The sequence below is a fragment of the Pholcus phalangioides genome, unplaced genomic scaffold, assembly GCF_987345545.1.
Source record: "Pholcus phalangioides strain wild (caught in Gottingen) unplaced genomic scaffold, Ppha-v1.0 ptg000024l_1, whole genome shotgun sequence".
NCBI lineage: Eukaryota > Metazoa > Arthropoda > Arachnida > Araneae > Pholcidae > Pholcus > Pholcus phalangioides.
This window is the reverse complement of record NW_028301616.1, coordinates 14733656-14752727: the sequence shown is the minus strand read 5'-3', so window position 1 is coordinate 14752727 and position 19072 is coordinate 14733656. Positions and strand designations below refer to the sequence as shown.

Here is a 19072-nt window from a genome sequence, read left to right as displayed (position 1 = left end):
CTGAAACACACAGTGGCATTCACTTGTTTTACAATCCGTTGCAGTTTTCAATTTTACAAACACCAAGAGTTAAAACAAGATGAGAATGTAAATGAGTTATGTCTGGGCACACACAGGTGCCACCATCAGCGTTTGCGAGAAAAGGGCAGCCACAATCTCAAATCATTCCATTCTCATCCAGCTAGATAAAACAAAATCTTCAAATAACATCACACACACACAGTCATAATTGCATGTTCACAAGAGATTTTATTCTGTTGGTTATTACTCGCTAGATATTACCACTTCTCTCATTTTAGACTAATTAACACAGCCTTTACCGAAAGAAGGATAATATTTATCACACCATTTAGGCATAGAAAACATTCGATTAGTGTGACGATTCTTTCATTTTTTTATTTATAAGTGATACATTGTTCTACAAGCATAGGAAAAAATAAATAAAACCATCTTTTATACATGATGACACGACTTGCGAAACAATTCCTGGAATGTTATATTGTAAAAACAAATGCAATTTTATCAAACTTTAGCAAGCAGTATATGGCACATTAGAACATAGTAGTAGAAAATGGTATTAACAACTGCTCTATATTGCAACTGGAATGGATCTATAGTCAACATAATTATACATGCAAATCGCAACAGGTAGATCCGGCTACACTGCTTTCATGCTGTAAAGTCCATAGATAAATAACCAGTATAACATGAATCATTTTGCTTGCAGTTACAAATACAAAAACAGTAATCCTCAAACCTTCCGAAAACAGGAATCATGAAAATAATTAGGAATGAACAGCGACATTAGAAATCACAGTTTGACGGAATGCGAACAATCTTGTACGATTAGGCCAATTTAAAAAACCACATGCATTCGAAAAAAATCTACCAAACATAAATGCTCCATTCCACTTTCCATTAACGATAAATTTGATAACCTACGAATGTATAACCAAATTTGCTTTGTGTTATAGCTGTCAGCCAAATGTGAATATTTTCCTATTGGTTTTGGCAGTTGCAAATCACAAAACAGATCAAACTACAATATTATTACTGCTGCAAACAAGATTGTCTCAAATATTTTATGTTCTACAGAAATTTATGCATTTATTGGTCGATAAATTATCACAAAATATTTCACATAGGTTAACCAAGAATCACATAAGTTGCCGTTTCATATACAGCAAATGTCACACACATACCATTATTCGATAAAGGAATCTACATCTAGTACCCTTTGTATACATAAAGCAGAGTCAGTGACTGTCTGCCGTATTTGCACAGGATCTCCCACAAAGATAGTGGTTGTCCACGGAATCGAAGGGATGATAATATGCCATTAGATTATAAGAGTAAGGTAAATGGCACTGTGTCTTCCAACAAATTCGCTGATATCCCTGACCACCCATGTCAGGAAGTTGTACTGAAGGAGTAGTATACTCCCTCAGATTGACCAATGCTTACTCTGTCTGCCTCAGTGCCTGTTGTAACAGAATTCCAGCTACTGCGTGTATACATTTGCAACGATGGTTTAGCTTGTTGGTAGCTATGCTCATAGTGCCAAAAATCACTGCAGATCCGTACTCCAAGCAATTGGAATTTTTGTTGCAATAAGCATCCAAGGAAGAGAGCAGTCATTGGTCAATCACAATGAAAAAACAGATGCCAACAATGTCAGGCTGCATGTGGCCACAGACAAAGAAAAACAGCAATTGAGTTGGAAAGTGTCGTGTCATCCACTTTACTCTCTGAATCTTGCATGGACAGGTTATCAGGAAATTCTTCACAAATGAAACAGACATGCAAGTCATTTTTGAGACTTGCCGTACGAGAATCACAAGGACATTTCTCAGCTGCAGGCACCTTAATATGAGCTATTGGACATTTGCTGTATTAATTTTCATTTCTTGGGATCAAAAACAGAAATTTTATTTGTTACCTTATCTAAGTTTTCAGATAGCATTTTTGACAATAACTTACAATATAACTCATTCTACTCTGTACGCTTTTTGATCTGAGCAGCGTTTCCGTAGCTGATGAACGTAAGTAAACCAAAAGGGGGAATATCCCAGGGTGTTAGATATTGTAAAGTAAATTTTAATCACATTAATTTGTTATTGAGATTTGACGCATATCAGTAACAATAAAAAATATTCGCCGGTACCTAAATAATGTTTAGTTTTAGCTGCTACTGCATGAACTTAAATTAATGGGGGGGGGGGGGAAGCAGCCACTCCACCAACGTTGATATTCCGTAATATCTTAAAATTTAAAAAAAAGCATAAGAAACAAACCATGATCACACTTTCGAGTAAAGGCTACATGTGGAATTTTTTTTTAAATGATTCATAATCCTCTCCCAATCAAAAATGCACGTAAATAATTGTCCATCTCAATCTGATATTACTATGCTAAGAACGTTCGGAATATTATTGCAAATACACAAAAAAATTCACTGTAAAATATGTGAAATTTTCTTGAACAGTTCTGCATGACTTTCCTTAGGGATCCAGACAAGATGTGGAAATTAAAAGTATTCAATTGCAATGCAGCGAGCATACATTGTGAATTCACAGTAAAATATCTATGCGTAAAAACTGGTAACTTTTGTACAATGTAACTCAGCTAACAAAGTTTCCGGCTAACAACGATCTTTTTCGTAATCTTTCTGCCCGAACTAACGAATACGGATTCAGCTAAAAAAACGTTTTCATTTATATGAATGCACACACTAACATGCAACAGCCGTGTCATGAACGGTATTTTAGGTGCTGATCATCATCAGAGAGAATTACTGTCACTCGAGCCTGATTATGCCCATTATGCATGTCCACCTCAGAATATTTTTTCCAGGTGTACCTACACTTCTCTTTCTGAAATTCTTTGAACCATTTCATATAAAATTAAAGATTCAGCTAATAGAAAATGCATTAAAAAAAAAGGGGGGGCCTATGTTTTCAGAGCATGAATTCTGTACATTCTTTCAGTTCAAGACTCTTAGCATCAAGCTGGACATTCTAGGAGCTTATCTTTTCTATCCGCATGTATCAAACACAGAAATGAGCTGACAAAAACCAAACTCAACCGCGTTGTGTCAACGCCTATCTTTAGTAGACTAAATCAGGTATTTGTTGTGTGCATCAGTGTAAAATAAAAAGATCTTTGGTATCTCTCATCTTACTGTATATTCTAATTTTTCCAATTTTACAGCCTTCAATCAATCATTCATTTTAGCCTTCAATCAGCTTGTCTTTTTTTTTTTACTTGGTGTTTTAAAGAAAGCTTATCTTTAAATTTTGGGCAGAAGCTGGATTGAATCAAATGATTTTCCATAGACACCTATGGGAAATCACGTTTCGGCTAGCGATTTGTGATGCAATTTCGATGATTCCGCAATGAATCATCTTCATTAGCCAAGGTGTCACTGTATTTGATAACTGTTTATTAGAGTCCGAAAGTTCAGGCAAAATGCCACGAATGTCTTTTTCTTGCCTATTTTTAAATTTCTTGGTAAAAATGTTTCTTGAATTTATTTTGCTGTAAATGCCCATATTTCGACATTGCATTTATCCAGGAATTTTAAAGGCCATATTCTATATAATTTAAATTTACAATTTATTAATTAATAATTTCAAAAGAGTAACTATTTTTTAAACATGTTTTTATCAGAAAGCCCCAGCAGCCTCATTTAAACGCAAATAAGTGCAAGTTGCTGAGAGATAGACATCTGAAAAACACTTTGTACTGCTGGGATTGAAGTCGCAACTTCGACTTTCCATCTCTGGTATATACAGTTTTCAGATAGTGATCAACATACTGTCAAACTTGTATAAAAATTTTAAGAATTCTAATTAAAACAGAATAATAATTATTCACAAAATGCCTGACAGATAAAAAAAAATAATTAAGCACTAGAGCCAAAATCTCGAAAAAGCCAAGCATGGTTTATCATAGTTCCATTCATACGTGGATCATAGCAGCTACTATGGCTTGATTAGGACATAGTGAACTGAGTACAGAAATGTTTGTCAAGAAGGAGGGGAAAATACACCATCTTACCTCCTACATAGTCTAGCAGGCTGACAGCAATAACTTACAAAGAAAAAAAAAGTCAAACCTTGGCTTCAAAATGCACAAGAAAACTTTCAACAAAAAAAAAGTTGATAACATAAAGCAAAGTCCTGAAAAACATAAAAAATTTTTCCCATGTTATGGTATAGGTCCTTTCCTCACTTTGCAAAAGTAATAGTAATACCTTAACGATAACATTATCCGTGATTCCAATAAGCGGCACATACTGAATTAACCTTTTTAGCAAGCAGAAGTAGTTTTGGATCTCGTCACTGTAATTACAAGAAAACCGCCTGCCTCTGAGAGCTTGTACAGCTCTATTTATCTTTATTACACATTGTAAAAAAAAAATCCACTTAGTACTCTTTTATTTTTGAAACTCGCTCGTTACTGGCGAGTACTTAAGGTATCAACTGTATTGCATAATTTCTGGTTAAGGGGAAGAACAAAAAAAAATATCAACAAGAAAATTTCAAAAGTGAAACAGCATTAAAAAAAATGAATTTGATATTTGAAAATAAAAATCAACAACTAGTAATCATTTGTACTCATTTGTAAATATATTAAATGTAAATTCTAATTATCATTAATTAAAATGATCTATATATATAAGTATGCAAAAGGAATGTGAATCAACAGGAATGTTTAAAACAGCGTCATAACAAAAAAATATATAAACCAACAATACTAATTAATTAAATAATTTTATAATAAATAGACAAAAAAATCTAACTTTGTATCGGGAATGAGAACAACATGGAATGCATATTGCGAGATTCGAATAACCAAACAATCAAATGGGGGGTTTTTTGTACATCCCTTTTTTGTTATTTCAAGCAAAAATACACAAGGATTTCATTAACCCTATGACGAAATATTTTGATCACAAACATCATCGGTAGTTAAAACAATCACACTGAAATCAGATATTTAGCCCACAATACATAAAAATGAAACAGTAGCAACTCTCGTGAAAAAAATTAATAAATAGTCTTTCAAAAATCGAAATATACCTATGCATTTTGTTTCAAGAAAATCAGAAAAGAATATTAACCATTATAATGACATAAAATATGTACATACAGAGTTAAAAAAAAAAAATCCCCCACTAGCAGGAATTAGTATAATGTGCATTCTAGTAATGCAAGAGGAAGCAACTTTAAAAAAAAAAACCATGTGCAACACTGAAATGTATAATGTGAGTGGCTTAATCGGCATAGCAAACTGAGTTCGGTAGTAGTGTAAAAAAAACGCATGTGAAAGTGTAGTATGTCAACTTGGTGTTTTTTGTGGAAATTTTGTTATAACATTACCGAAGTTTATTTCCCAAACAACAAATCACATTTAAAAGTGAGGAGACTGTTTCGTGAGAAGTTTGTTCAGCTAGCTAGACAACTCAATCAACCAAATAAATAGTCCAGCAGTTTCGTGATGATCACGCAATATCTGGAAAGATAAGAAGTGGATGAAAAGCCATCATTATGTGCCTAGAAATTCGGAGAAAGCACATTGAATATTTATTGCAGTCCAGAAACAAATAGACAGGTTTTTTTGTAACTTGCTTGTAATTTTTTTCATTCAGAAATTCACTAGTAGTTTTTTGGGACACTGTATCTCCAGCCATCTACAGTAGAACCTTGATCAACTGAAGCAAATGACCAAAAATCTGGGTGACTTGATCAAAACCAAGGACGTTTGACCACAGTTACAATTTTGGGCTGTGGAAATGCTAGTTGGGGGGGGGGGGTGACCTCCCATCGGAAAATCAGCAAAGCCAAGTAGTTCAACATATAGCAGTGTTACGTCATCATCCATTACCTACACTCAAATCACTGCAAATTAATTCCATTTACCAGAAATGGTTTTGTGAAGATTTCGTGCCATAAAAAATATTTAAAGGATAAACGTTTTTCATAAAAGAAAGACTCAGTGCCCCATCAGATGAAACTCTTGTCTCAGGAGATGTAACAACTGTCTTTCTGATACACACAAATGTAACAGCATTTATTCAGCTGAAAGGACCACTGTCTCTATTAACCAAGGTTCTCTATATATCCAAGGTGACTACACCTATTTCCTCAGGTTAAAATTTACCATGGACAGCCCCAACTTCTTATAACTACCAGGATAAACCATTATACTATGCACAAGTTGTTCAAACTTCTCATAGGAAAAGATCTTTTCGAATTGTGTGTGTGACTCAGCTCTAGATGACCAAAGAAACCGCTTAGTGAATTAATGCTAATCAGAGAAAAAATTTTCAGATATTCAAATTCTTTTATACAGAAAAATAGACAATATTTCACCGAAATGTGATCTCAATAAAATTTTTAGAAGTTGGGGAAAATGAAAACAGAGGTGGGTTTTTCTAAGACTAGAGTATAAAAGTGGCATAACTATTTTAAATTTTCATTTTCCCTAGACCAAACTAAAAATTAATTTCCTTATAATATATATGCATGATATATAATAATACCTTTACTTCCATCAAAAGTCATCAAGATAATTTGGCAGAAATCATAATACCAAACTGAGCTATTGTGCAGCACTGATACAAGACTAAAACTCAATGATTGGAAATTGTGCTTTTAAGACTATTATAAAATTCTTAATATTTTAATATCCGATTATGCTTGTATGATGAAGTTTCTTCAGCTAAAAAAAAAAAACCCATAATATTTCAAAACAACCAAAACAAAAGTTTACTATAAAATCGAGAGGAAACACATTAATATTAAATGCAATACCGAAACAAAGAATGTGAAGGTCAAACTACAAAAACATGATTATTAATTTATCGAGTATGTATGAGAATTACTTGCCAAAAGTATGTTCATAACTGCTTGTTTATAACTTATCAGAAGTTCTGATACATAAAGTACTAAAGCATCAAAATATCCAAGATAATGCCGGATGAAGAAATTTTCTCAATACTAAGATATGTCATATATGACAGTGATTAATGCAATTTTCTCAACAGCATTAATGTGTTTTTTGTGATTCCTCTTCAATTTAAAAACTTATTGAGTTTTCTTCAAATAAAAATGAATACAAAAACTTAATAAATTATAAGATCTATTCTCGGATTCTGATCGTCAAAATCAGCCATAAATACAGAATAAAAAGTTTTTTTAGAGTAAGTATCATGCTGCACACAGACATATCTATTCATATTATTAAAAAAATAATAATATAAACTATTAAACAAGCTGCACATGTGCATTATCAAAACTTGATTTATAAAATAGCATTTATTCGTTCTCATTATTTGCATTATATTGCTTCAATACTTTGGAGTGAGTATATTTTTAAAACATTAAGAACCAGTCAATAAAATTGCACAACTTAAAATGCAAGTTATCACTGTTTCATGAGCAACATTGCTGTTTTCTTCATATGACCATGTTGTTTTTGTTGTCATTTTAATAAAAATTAATAAAATGCAAAAAAATAAGTAAAAAAAAAAAGCTGGGACCTGAACATATTGCTGAACATTTTGAAAATGTGTTGATTCGGCATTTAATTTCTTTTTAAATCAAAGTTTTTTCTTGTCTCAATTCTGTATTCACGTGATGTACAAGACCATTATGAACTTATGGTGAAAACTTTGTTTACAGCTCCCTAAAACGATTTTTAGTCAAAAAATATTTTTCCACAACTAAAGTTTGAAGACACTAGAGGGCATCTCATTCAAGCTGATATGGCATGATTTGAAATTATCCTCATTGATAACAATATTATTATTTTGGAGAAAATATTTCCAACCTCAAGGAGAGAATGAATGCAGGGTGATCTCAAATTTAAAAAAAAGAAGTATCCCCATGGAGAGCAATCAAGCCCACAACATTTAAAAATTCCCACGAAATGCCACAGGTAAAATAACCTACCAAGTTGTTTGCTTCCAACCTTAGAATACACAGATGGCAACACTTCCTAAAACACATTACAGGCATTTTTCAAAAACAAACTTCACATTAGATACAGAACACATTCCAACATGTACAAATTCGTTAGAGGAGGTGCATTTACAAGGTGAATGTGCAGTTTAGTGGTAGAGCAGATATTTGAAAAAAAAATACCCAATAGAACTCTACAACTTGAAATAAGTTACAGCTACTTTTTGAGCAATATCGCTTACAACTACAATCAATCATAGCCCCGACTTTATAAACGGTCCAAAAAGAAAACATTACTTTGATATTTCATTCCACCAAGGGAGTCTAGACATAACTGAATTGCAAAAGAATCAGCAATATACTCTCAGAAGTTTATAGAGAATTATTGCTGGTAAGCATGTAGCACAAAGAGATTGTGGACAAACATGAGCGCTATGCATATAAAAAGACTCTCCTAATATATAAAAAAAAGAAATATTTTCAAATATGTAATTAGTTCCAACATGGCACTCTAGTGCATTCCTGCTTCAGTTATAGACAAAAAATGCTTGTTTAAATGCTTTCTAACACCCATCTCAGTTTATGCTGCTGGTTCAGAATCATCCTGTATGTACAGAAATACTAGAAAATCAAGTATTTTTTTTTTAAAACACAACATGATAATTCTACTCTATATTGTGAAAAGAAGCAATGTCAATAATTCAAGAAATGAAGAATGAATATTTTAGAATTTCTTAATTAACAAAAGTGTGCAGATACAAATGCGCAATGCGTTTTGACAACAATGAAATTGCATCTGATATGAAAATATACAATTCTGAATAATTTTGACCTGCTGAAAAACAAATATCACAATGTAAAAGTTTTATTGGCTGTTATTTTTGATATATTATCATGTCAACAGTTAAAAAGCGTTTTATGAGCATTATTGTATGGTTGAAAAAGTCGTAAGGACCACAGAGCAACATCACAAGAGAAAATGGTCAATCTTGATTCTGAACTGACTACCGTTGGATTGTAAGAGATGCTCCTTATGTCCAGCACAAGCGTAATGCAGAATGAAGTAACATGTCGGATGCCAATAAATGAACTATTGTGTTGTAATACATTTGTTTTTATGTATGTTAATATTGTGTCTGTATATATCAGTGAAATTTCTATATATATATTTGTTGTGTTTTTCCTGTATATTTATTTTATTTTTTCTGTATAATTATTTTGTTTTCTATTTACTTATATTGTGTTTCAATGTATTGTATCATTATATATATTTATTTATTTAATGTGCAGTTTCAGAGGAAACCGTAGCCAATCCAGCTTTTTTTATGGATAAATTTATGTTCAGCACACTAAATTACATAAGAAATTAATATTTTTGTTTCGGACGTAGAAAATTTGCAGTTCAACAATAAACCAAGTGCGCGGTAATGATTGTTAGCATGCGGATTCCTTTTGCTTCCGTTTCCTTCATTTAATATTTCTCATCTCTTTAAATTAAATAAAAAGTTTCTACTACATCAGCTGCATCCAAAATAATAACAATAACAACAGTCTTGAAAAGTTCCTAAATCCTATAAAGAACAATACAAATGAACAATAATTTTTTTAAAAATCACCGTTGTAATAGTTTTCTTCTTTTTTTTTGAAAAAGACAAAAAAAAAACAAGAAGGCACCAGCAATAAATTCCAAAAAAAATGATTCCAAAAAACAATTAAAAATGGAAATCTTTGATGTGAACGTGAAATTAGTTTAAATAATTAAGTACATTCATATCACATATAGACAAACACATACATACATGGCACATTAAAACAAAATTATGTGCCTTTCCTAAAATTGAAGAGTTTTTATAGTCACAAATACGCGCACATATATACCAAAACAGATTTTCCATCCTTTTTCCCCCCTCACCCTCCTGAGGATGCTAGTAACAATCAAACAAAGAACTTGCCAAAAGAAAAGTGTGTAACAATTACATTACTTTTCTCGAGAACATTTATGGATTCACACACATATATATATGCACATTCATCTGTATACATACATTTAAAGGGTGTGTATATATAATATATTATATTTATAGAAGCTTCATTCAAAACACCACAATATATCTCTTTATAGGGACTCAATTTACAAATATAATTTATATTTTGCAGAAAAGATCACTCGATAGTGCTTCACAAAAAAGTGTTGGCTAGTTTCATAAGGATAAATATGTATATATATAATTTTTAATATATTAATATATATTTTTTACTCTCACGAACTCTAATCAAATGTACAATGATCCGATATACAGCCAATAAATTAAATGGAATTTTTGCGTTGTAATCTACAATAAATACCTATGATACAAAAGAGAAATTAGTAAAAAAAACAATCTAATTGTAAATAGGCATGCTACTCAAGATAGAGATGAATTCGGTCACGCAATGAAGACCTTGAACACAACAGATCTTTTTTCTTTCTTTCTATTTTTTGCTCGAGTGCGCCTCTGAACAGAAAATTTTTTTTCGTAATAAAAACTAATTCAACTAAAAAAAAAAGCTTTCCCCCACTCAATTATATTTTCCTCAGCATATCTAAATTGATGCAGTCCGGAATTGTGATGTCTTCTAACCGTACTTCAGATGGATTGAAAGGGAATCGAATCGGGAAAGCATACTTTGTGTCCATTAGCAGAGTACTTGTGACGACTGGTCGATTCGGGTTCTCTTCTGTCTTGGCATCCCGTTCTTGCAAACATGCTTGCATTTTTCTTATGAAGGAGACTGGAACACGCTCTTCATAGTCATCAGCAGGGGTATACAAGTTCAATATTTTAATGATCTGCAAAAAAAAAAAAAAATCAATTGATAATCAACAAGTTTTTCCCATTTACATCAGTCATTTCAATTTTGTTTAGAGAATGGTTATGAGATAATGCATAGCAAACTGAAAATACGGTGAAATCTCAATATAACACCTTTCAGTGATCAATCATTCAGTGATAATCATTATTTTACTCAAAGGTGAGACCTGCAAGATGGACTTCTCTAAATTTTGACTACTTTAGAGTGTGTAGACTTATCTAACCTGTTCCCACCTCTGACCAATACTTTTATTTCCTCCCTTTCAAACGAGTCTCTAATGCCCGAGCCTAAACATGCACTTTAATTACATCATTTTCTACTGTCTTTGAACACAGAAGTTTTATTTTAAAAAAAGAGACGCACACAACAGAATAATGGCAATTAAAAAATATACTGTATATAGTTTTGTATATTACTATATAATATACAGCAGAACTATGATTTATAAGCAATTCATTGTGCACATTCAGCGTGCTCTTAATCCGAAACACTCATATACTGAATCAAACTTTCCCATAAAAAATAACGGAAACTTGAATGATTCATTCTACAACGCTCTCCCTCAATGCCAACCACAATGCTTTTCAAAGGGAAAATGCATGTTGATTCATTGTAAATTGTTGCAATTTTGTTTCATATGGAAGGCTTGAGATTTTCTGGAATGACACAAAAGAGAGGGAATCCCCGCTTTGGAATTCCTGCTTGCATTAACACCAACAACAAGGTAAGGCTTGGTGGGCTTAGTAATCTGGTGTAATGGCTTTCATGGGCTTGCGCTTGAATGCCACTCCCGTAAGCAGTGACACCTTAATAAAGGAGCACAACCCCTTAAGCTGTTGAGGGGTTCCATTCATATATGTGTGAATGCAATAGAATTTTCAATTTGGTTTTTCACCAAAACAATAAAAAGAGGGCCCCAAAAAACACGTGTGTGCGCGCGTGCATGCATACGTGTGTGTGGTCCCTTTTACTCGTTGAGATGGGAGTGGAAGCAGTGAGAGAAAGCAAACCATTGGCTTTGATCAGTTGTGATCATGTGACACTCGACAAACAAGACGAATGGCACAGCCTCATATAGATAGACTAATACCCATCTAGGAGTCTGGTATATGTACTACTCATATTGAAAGAATTATTTTGTTTATCAAGTCCAAATATGTTGGAATTTTCCTAAATTTTTGCTCATCTTGCAAGACATTTGGGGCTGTTCAAGTATTACATAAGCAAATCTTTAGCCATTTTTGACCCTCTCCCCCCCTTGTCAGCAAAATTTCGTCATCAGCTCTGCCCCTCTGAATCCTGACTCATATTTTCATAAAGGGTGGTTGATGATGTAAGTATTATCCAAACCCCCTCCCCATCAAAAGTCAGCAAATCTGAAAAAGTTTAGAAATTGAATTTTTTTTAGGTAAAGTTTAGAAATTCTGGTTCGAAAGCGTACTGCTCATTATTGATTCCGTTAGCCTCATTGTGACTGACACTATAGATCCACTATGGAGTGGCCTCTGAAAGGCTGACCTGGGAAGTCCACTAAAGATCCCCGTAAAAGGGCCCCCTGCTGCTGGATGTTGGGGTCATGGCTCCCAACATATGGGCGGATAGAAAACCAAAATTGTCTCTGCAGAAACAGGCTGAAGTAAAAAAACAAAAAAAACTGGATGATTCCCTCATCAAATTGGAACTGCTACAGTGAGTGGCAAATTATGAAATATTTAAATATACAGACCTGCAAGAAAAATTTAAAAAATGGCACCACAAGTTATTCTTAACTTGTTTTATGTTATAATTGGTAGCATATTCGGCCCAAGAAAATCATATGGTGTAAATTAGCTCAGAAATTAAATTGTAGAATTGAAGGGAAAAAACGTAATTAGAAAAAATGTGTTGAAGATTTCTCAGTATCTGCCATAAAACAAGGGAGTTGTTTTATGGCAAACCATAAAAGACCATAATACACAAGATTTTATAATGCCCATGGCTTCCACATCCTGCAAGCCCCCGCAGGCTGGGATCTTTGGTAGGCCCTCAGACCAACCTTTCAGGGGCCCCTCTATAGAAAACTTGGGAAAAAAAAAAGAGACAAGAACTGTCCCAGACCATTGGGATGACTCTTGAGGAGGGTGCCATGATAATGACAGAATGCCTATAAAAAATTTTTATCTCTGTAAATTTGTTATAAAAGAATTTTCCTATCTCACATCTGAGGAAAAAAATGTGTTCCTTAACACGTAATGAAGGGATGGGTAAAAATACAACAAATAGGGATAAAGGATGTGGAGCAATATCAAAAATTGGAACAGCAGTTCATTTGCATGAGGAGCGAAGTTATTGTGAATGAACTTTAGTTTATCTCACCTGAGATGCAGTCAACTTATCACACATCATGCACACACTAGGAACGTCTTCATCTGTTTTTCTTGCCTGCAGCAATTGGGAGGCTTGTATAATAGGCTGAAGGGTTTCAAGCACTTCAGCATGATGAAGATTTTGGTCTCGACACCACTGCTCCAAATGACTCAAATTATATCTATAAGTAAATATTTAGAAAATATTATTATGCATAATAATATGTTATCACACTTTAATTGGTTAGTTGCTATTCAAAAAATTAACATTCAGATTGAGAATCATGTATCAACAACGATTAAAAATCTTTTTTTTCCTTCTTCTTGGATTTGGTCAAGGGGAATTTCAGACATTCGGATTCTTACATAAACTATGTTTCATTTTGCTTAATCGTACCACTTTCCAAGCCAGTATGGATATGACAAAATTTGCGTATAACAAACAAATTCACTGTTTTTTTCCACTTCATAATAAGCAGGTCTGACTGTAGTTAAGTTACTCAATTTCAAAATATGGTTCTTCAAAAAAAAAGTAGTAAAACAAAGAAATCATATGACAGACCTAATTTGCATTCCTTTGGACCAGTGACACATATCTTTTCTCAGCAAGAGGTTGTTTAGTGCTCCAGCGCAAATGAAATAGAAAAGCTAGTTTTGAAAAGATTAAAATGAGGGGGATTAAAATACAAACAGAATCTGACATGAATCAAATGAAAGTAAAAAAAAAATTATTCAACACTCATAATTTTCTAACACCACATTCATTTAAGGCAACATAAGGGCTCATTAGAGAAATATCACTAGTTTACAGAGAGAGCCAATTCTCCTAATCTCTTTTCTCATGCCAATCAAGTAGTTAGGAGTTATAACTGCATGAGAAGGAGAAAAAAAATTCTTCAGTTAGAAATTATAACTGAAGAATTTTTATGACATGAATATTTTGTGCTGTTTAAGGTTTCACTTTCGAGAACTAATAATAAATAAATTCTAAAAAACACTGTATTAAGGTCTCAATTTGTTTTATTAATAACAAATATATTGGATGCGTATTAAACATTTTGCAATGTTTAATACGTATTGTCACTTGATGCATACTGGCTCAACTAAACATTGAAAAACTTGATCATTACCTACAGCAGGGATACTCAATCTTTCATATAGTGCGGCCACACTCAAACTTTAAATCAAGTCCACAGGCAACCAAGCTTATTATTCATGTTATATAGCATTTTTCATTAAGCTACATTAATCAATAAATTTTCAAAATGGAAAGGTGCACATTGAAGACCAGTGATACATTAAAAGGATTTTTAATTGGTGCTTACCAAAGGACACATTGGTTTCAATGACTACTACTAAACCACACATGTACCTCGTCCATATTCCTCTGCGGAATTTCTAATAAATGAGTACATGTTGGAATATGAGTGTGTGTGTGTTGTGAACCTAATGTGAAGTTTGTTTCTGTGTAATGCTTGTTATAGTGCTACCATCTATTTTTTGAACTATGAGTAAATGTAATGATTCAATATTTGTATCGTTTGAATGACCGATGGGAAAGGAAAGACACCTGTGCACAGGGCCATAACAAGGACTTTTTCGTTGGTCCCCCCCCCCCAAACTTCAAAATGAGAATTTTATAATGGTGTTCTTTGCTCCACCTAAAACTACCCCCACCCTCTAAATTTTACTATCTGGGGCAGTTGCCTCCCCCCCTCCCCAGTTCCAGCCCTGCCTGTGCACTGTGTATTTTTCTAGGATATGCTGACACAAAATATTTTCTTGTGAGTACAAGGGTTTTCACATAGTAAGAAAATCAAGGCATTAAGCCAATCCACTAATTAATGAGTTTCAATAACTGTCCTGATACATAGCATTTCACGTTTACACACTTGGTCACCCAGTTTGGGTGCTTTACTAGTTTGTGTTTTGTGTAGACATGAATTAGCATTCATATTTCTTGCCTATTATAGAATTTCAAATTCTTCCAGCAAACTTCTTACTCATTTTTAAATCATTAATTTTGAGTTCCAGGACATCCTCACAAACAAGTACATAGAAAGTTTTAAATTTTCTCTTTAAAATTATTTACCAATGATATATTTCAAATGTATATATACATTACCTGTTTGAAAACTTGAGTTATTAGTTCAGGATCAACACCATGTATACTTAAGACTCTGTAAAATGCATCCAGCTGTTAAAGAAAAGACAAATTTGATAAAGAATGAAATCTTCACAGATGTTTTTCTTGCATCACAATGCATAAAAGGCATTATATTTTTATGAAAAGTTTATACACAATGTTATTAAAGACAAATAAGTAAAAAAATTAGCAACCGCTCATGCATTCGTTCATTTAATGGGTACTGTTTTTAAAGGCAAACAAACAAAAAGTTCAGCCAATAATGTGTCACTTTTGAAGAGCGATCTACTCCATGATATTACATGCATTATATGCATGTTAATCAAAATGTGCTCTTAAGGATTGTCTTGTTTGTCCAATACAGTGAAAACATGCCTAAAACGGACACTATATGAGATGGGAAACCTGTCTTAAATGTAATCAAAATATAGTTTGCTCAATGATTAGTGCGTTTATTTACACCCATATAAAACAGAAAACTGTCTAAAACAGAATATTATTTCAGTCTACTGACATTCCGTTTCATACAGGTTTCACTGTAAAACCATGGGAACAATCTCCATACTGAATGTTTTTCATTTGAGAGACTGGATATCTGGGAGGTTTCAATTTCAGGTTTTTTTCAGGTAAATGTACAATGTTGAAATCAAATTTGGAGATGGTTTCTCCAACCGTGCAAGATTTAGCAGGATTAAATGGAATCGCCATCATTTATTTGCTTCAAAGGTTTATTGGAACATTTTTGTAGAAAAAGTTTTCAACTTTCTTCATTATTCTATTGATTTGTGGTTCCGCTGGTGCAGTTGAGTATCATACAGAGCAGAATGCAAACAGACGTCAGCACAAATGCATTATTATTGATGGAAATTGAGCGAGCATTCATTAGCATATATTATTTCGTGCATTTAAAAATATTGAGGAAACATCTGACCTCTTTCAGAAGACTGTCAAGCGCCCTCTGAGGATCTACAGGAGACTCAACTTCCCTGACAAGACTTGCTGATCGCCCCCTCATACCAAATGGTTTGTTACCAGATATTCCTGGTATCGCTTCATGCTCTAACACTGCTGGAACTATTCAAATCAAAAATTAGAATCAATTATTTGACAAAAAAGATTACGCAAAACGCATGATATTCATTTGATGTGATGATTAGCATCACTATCATAAAATAGCATTTTGACTATGTTCAATTTTACTTTAACTCATATCACTTGCATTTAAACTGTGTCATGTGTGTACTTATCTGGTTTACATGATTTTAAAAAATTGGCTAAATTCAATATCTAAAGATGCACAAAGGATAAATACATGTTATAGGTATGATATGAATAATGGACACTGACAATAAAGCTATGTACTTTTTACTCAAATTCAGCAAGCATAACATTTGTCTTGTTTCTCAGCAAGCGAAAAATGTAACATTTCTTTCTCAATACTGCCACCAATTTTAATGTGTACCCAAATAAACAGGTTCGATTTTCAAAGAAAAAATTGTACATTAGATAAAATGCTGCTGATAAACGCTGCTTATTTGATGCTCGAGCATCAAAGAGGATGATAAGACACACATAAAAAAACTTATTCTCACAGCTAAAATTTTGCCTTACTTAAGCTTGATATATTTCCCATGTACACAACATCACAATGCCAAGATATTGTTCAATATAATTTTGTATTCACTATATTTGTGATGAAAACAATGACCAAATAACCGATGTAAATGGCATTTACAAAATATAATTCTATTTTATAAAGTTTATTTCAAGAAAATTTTAATTTGATTAACTTTGAAAAAAACTATTGCAAAGCTTCAAAACTTTATTCTTTTTTATAATCTCATTCATATTAAAAAAAAATGTAAATAAAATTCTACCAAGGATAAAGTCAGGGCTTTTTCAATTCATGGACCCACCCGGGTAAACGCCAGAGGCTTATTGGTGAGTAGAAGTTCTCTGATGGCATTGCATAGCAATTAACATTAACTGTGTCAGGTCCATGGAATGGCGCCCGAATGGCGTGGTGGTAAGATGCCCGTGTACCAAAGTGAAGGTTGCTGCCAGGATCCCTGGTTCAAATTCAAGGGAAGATATAGATAACATATTTTTCCTAACGAGCTTGAGGCGATCACCATAGACAGTGCATTAGTTTCCAACCCATCTCACTAATGGCAGTAAATTGCAATATAGTGATATGGCCAGAGTTGGTGTTTGGTGTAGTAGCAGGTCTGTAGAACGAGAGAACCTTAGTATATTTTATGTGCGATCATCCCGTATTATCAAGAGATCTTTACGATCTGTCCAGGGAATTTGTTAATGTTAGTAGACATCCATGCCCGAACCAGTATTCGAACCTAGACCTGCAGTCAGAAGTTAGCTCCCTAACCACTCGACTGCCAGGCAGTGAATTTATTACTACCTTCACAATTATCATTGCTCATTATAATGTGAAGGTAGCCCTGAATAAAAGCCTCTTCTTTAACCAAGCATAAAAAAAGTGTGTCCATTACTAAGCACACATATTTTATTCATTGTAGATCAAGGATCTTCAACCTTTAAGACTTTACGGGTCAAAAATATTTCCATGAAGATTAAAGGCCAACAAGTCATACTGTGGTATCTAGATTCACACAGTGACATCTTAATGGGGGAAGGAGTGCCAAGGGCTCTGTTTCAAAGGAACTTACATTATTAAATAGTTTTATTTATTCTGAGATTATATTTTTCATAAAAATTGAGTTTTCATGAATTCTGGAAATATTTTTCATTAACTATAAAATAATTTCTTCTAATAATTATGAAATTATTTCTCATTAATATTCTGAAATGACTTCTCATCAATTTTGAAATTACTTCTTTCACCAATTCTGGAATAAATTTCTTCAATGAGGTTTTTTTGTCAGCATTTCTATAAACTCTGTGACTATGCAAGTCTTTTTCTCAGTGGATGCAGACAGCCATATGTAGCCATCAAGTCACATGTTGAAGACAGATGTTGTAGATAATTTTCGCATCTTAGTAAATAAACATATATTGGGAGTTAAAACTTACCTAACATGGGTGATATGAAAATTAAATTTCAGAAGAAAAACTTACCAATGTATGGTTGCACCTGCTCCTCCATAATTTTGATCACAGCCTGATAGATCCAAACAGCTACATCACTGAGCACTTGACGATATTCTGAGAGATCAAAATTTCTTAGGCACTGCTCATTTTGTTTCGGACTATTCTCTGCTTGAAAAGCCTGCATACAAAAAAATACACATTAAATATTTGAGAGAATACACTCAATTTGTTTTAGGAAATGAAATGGAAAGAAAAAAGTCCCAATTTCTTTTATCAAGACTTTGACATACTTCATAATAAAATAAGATGGCATAATTTTTTTTTTTGATAAAAAAGAAAAGAAAATTTTTTTTAAATCACTTTTTCAGAGTAATTACCTTAACTATTATTTCATTGTTTGTTTATTTTGCACTCACATTTTATGAACTTGAGAGCTATTGTGAACAAGATCTAATGTTGAAGGAGCTTTCAAATGATAGTTAAAAGGCCCCAAAATCTCTCATTGAAATTCAGAGCTAAGCTGGTTGAACTGAAATTTAGTAAATCAACTACATGACTACTAGGCAGCAATACTTTTTTTTATCATATCTGATACACTAAAAAAGTGTAAATGATCATTTTCAGGAAATTTTCGTTAAAAAAATTTTCAAAATTCAATCACATAAGTTAATTTTCATACATAAGTTTTATTC

General features: G+C 33.0%; 1 protein-coding gene across 5 annotated transcripts in view; it reads right to left on the bottom strand.

The window, feature by feature from the left end:
- Positions 1 to 235: 235 nt before the first annotated feature.
- didum (dilute class unconventional myosin) overlaps positions 236 to 19072 on the bottom strand; it is a 62977-nt gene continuing 44140 nt past the window's right edge. For all 5 annotated transcript variants that reach the window (XM_089251168.1, XM_089251171.1, XM_089251172.1 and 2 more), the window contains 6 exons: positions 18408 to 18558; positions 16243 to 16385; positions 15291 to 15362; positions 13728 to 13813; positions 13176 to 13347; positions 236 to 10797 (listed from right to left, as the gene is read on the bottom strand). In XM_089251168.1, the coding sequence (XP_089107294.1) occupies positions 10531 to 10797; positions 13176 to 13347; positions 13728 to 13813; positions 15291 to 15362; positions 16243 to 16385; positions 18408 to 18558 (891 nt within the window). In that variant the 3' untranslated portion in view covers positions 236 to 10530. The remainder of the gene's footprint in view (positions 10798 to 13175; positions 13348 to 13727; positions 13814 to 15290; positions 15363 to 16242; positions 16386 to 18407; positions 18559 to 19072) is intronic.